Source organism: Atta cephalotes (genome assembly GCF_000143395.1).
Source record: "Atta cephalotes unplaced genomic scaffold scaffold00023, whole genome shotgun sequence".
In the NCBI taxonomy this organism is placed as follows: Eukaryota; Metazoa; Arthropoda; class Insecta; order Hymenoptera; family Formicidae; genus Atta; species Atta cephalotes.
Window position 1 is genome coordinate 3,290,805 of NW_012130087.1, and position 2,730 is coordinate 3,293,534.

At 35.7% G+C, this 2,730-nt stretch overlaps 1 protein-coding gene across 1 annotated transcript in view; it reads left to right on the forward strand.

Annotated features, from left to right (window-relative positions):
• The first annotated feature begins 1,342 nt into the window (after positions 1-1,342).
• LOC105619921 (protein bicaudal C) overlaps positions 1,343-2,730 on the forward strand; it is a 34,861-nt gene continuing 33,473 nt past the window's right edge. The window contains exon 1 of the mRNA XM_012201436.1: positions 1,343-1,571. Coding sequence (XP_012056826.1) covers positions 1,343-1,571 — 229 coding nt within the window. The remainder of the gene's footprint in view (positions 1,572-2,730) is intronic.

A 2,730-nucleotide genomic window follows, 5' to 3' on the forward strand; every position in this document is an offset into this window, starting at 1 on the left:
TCGCCAGCACTCCTCACAGTTTACACAGTTTGACCTAACCGGATAGTTTATATTTGATGATACACGTGTCGCTGAAATATGTCCGCAAAATTAACACGGGAATAAAGTATTTTGATACGAAAACGAATGCCTTCTACATCACTACCTCCCACATCTATATGCACATTTAATCGAGGGCATTAGCTTTGATAAATAAAAAAGAACAGTATCCTTTCAACTTGAAACATGAGACTCCGGGAAGAAAACCGTAAATCGAAAACAATGATTAAACAGCATCCGTTTTAATAACTTGTCGAATTTTCAAACTTAAAGATTCTGTCGATGCTTTCTTGCTTCCTCAATTTCAAAATTTGAGACAAATAGAGCATAATTTGTCGCGATAATAAATTATTGTTTAATTATTAGTTATGTTTGCGCAATTAATAGTTTAATTGGAAACAATAGTTTGTCTAATGGTCGTCGAACTCGTCGAGCTGATTCTCTGTAGAGTATAAAATTACGTCTACGTGACTCCTCGTGATTGGTATTGCCTACGTGATGTTTATCTTTTTTTCACGTAGACTATGAACCATGCAGAAGCAAACAAGCCTGTTTCTTGTCCGGAATTATGAAGGAATTTCGGCGAATTTGCTGCATGCGGAAGAAAATGTTGAATATTTTATAAACAAATATGAGTTTTTAAATTATAATTCGAAATTTGATTCGCTATTTCTCCGAATAGAGCTTTTTACTCGGCAGGTAAGAATTATTGTATCCGAGACATATGAGACATAAATTATGCGCTGAAAAGGCGGTTCACGCGCATGATCTTGATTATCGGTAATTCACGTGATTGAAACCATCGTGGCACGTGCTACATGGTGGATGACACCCACTGGTTTGCTGATTCCGCCACGTGATTGAATATTTTCGCGAGCCATTGCAAATAACAAAGATCGCCTCCAAATTGAGAATCATATGGGGGTGGACTCAAACACGTGCTAGCGTTAAATATACATATATTTAAACGTAGACAGAATTCGAAATCTTCGTGTCCTTCAAAAGTCATTCTGCGTGATATTAACTCCAGACGGAAAATGCGACAGTTCATCATTGGGATGGAATGTGTGTGTGTGCGTGTGTATATGTATTGTGTGTATTTGTTCTCTACTTTTCATCCCCAACAAAGATCTTATCTAATAATATATCGTCTCGTTTTCGATCAAATATTCGATTTTTTCAGAGGTACCGCATAACAAATAAGCGGTGCTAATTTCTGTTTTTTCTATTTCCTGTCGGTAGCGTCGCGACGTGGTGAGGCAGGCGGAGGTCGTGGTGGATACGTCGCTCGTCGAACGGCAGGATGAGGCCCGATGAGATGGTGGTGAACAATGGCGAACCACGGCGGGCGGCGGAAACGATGTCGGAGACATCGGAGGGCACCGCGACCACTAGTGTGTCCGGTAAATCCGGCTTTGAGAGTCGCGAGGAGCTGCGTGACCTCGCGGCCCTGTTGGGTATCAACGATCCTGAGGATTTGCATCAGGAACGTTTCCGTGTAGACCGCCGCAAACTGGAGCAAATGCTTCTCGGTAAGTGAGCGCGAAAGATTGATCCGCAATTGAACTTGCTATTAACGAAATCGACAAATGCATTGATACTGATATTGATATAGTAACGCGCATTCGAGTATTTAAATAATTTTCAGCAGTAAATTTAATAAGGGAGATGAATTAACAAAAAAAAAAAAGAAAGAATATAAAGGAATAAAATAAAAAAGAAAGAAATTCCAGTAGTATATTATTTCTATTTATAATTCTCTTTAGAAAAAGAGAGAGGGGAAGAGAGGAGAGAGATGGAGGGGGGAGAGAGAAAGAAACGTTTTCATATCATATACAATATTATATTACCATATCAATTTTATTATCATTATTCAATAATAAAATATTTTTTCAGATGTAATACTTAAATAAATAAATAAATTTATTTATTATAATATAAATTTTCATAAAAGTTTTGTTAGCAATTTTTATTATTTTATTAATAACGCTTTTATGGATCGAATCGTAATTAATAATATAACAAGATATCCATCATTAAATTATAAACGTAAAACTGATTTCTTAATTAGATTATATTTATTTAAAAACATTTATTTGTTCTGTTTTTATAAACTATGCAGTAAAAATATTAATCAAGTTTTAGTCTCAAATTATTAAAATGATAAATCGATTTCATTTATGAAATAGTATATAACTATTATATTAATAGAAAGCAAATTGAATCGAATAAAGAATTTAGCTGATTTAAATGGCAAGTGTATCAAGGACCAATCCAATCTGTCGTGACGTGACAAAGTCTCCCATGACTGGCGTACTTTCTCCCCGACTACTAATATCAGAGTAGACGGTTATCAAAGAGAGAGAAGATATTAACGGTCAGGGACGGTCGAATACAACAACTCGTTTCTAAATTACCACCTATTTAAAACAATATAAAATTATTTATTATGAGCGATGAAATTTTACCTTTCGAACAAGTTTATGAATTTGGCGCATGTATTTAGTTACTTTAATTTAGCGTTAAATATCACGAATTTCCGACCTCCAGTTTTCTGATATGAAAATCACTGCTATTTCGCGCCATCATCGCCATCGTACTCAGCGTTAAATCACGCGTCAAGAATGACAATAACTTCTCGCTGTTATGTATTTCGTGTTTAATCCCCTCCTATTTCTCTCTCTCTCTCTC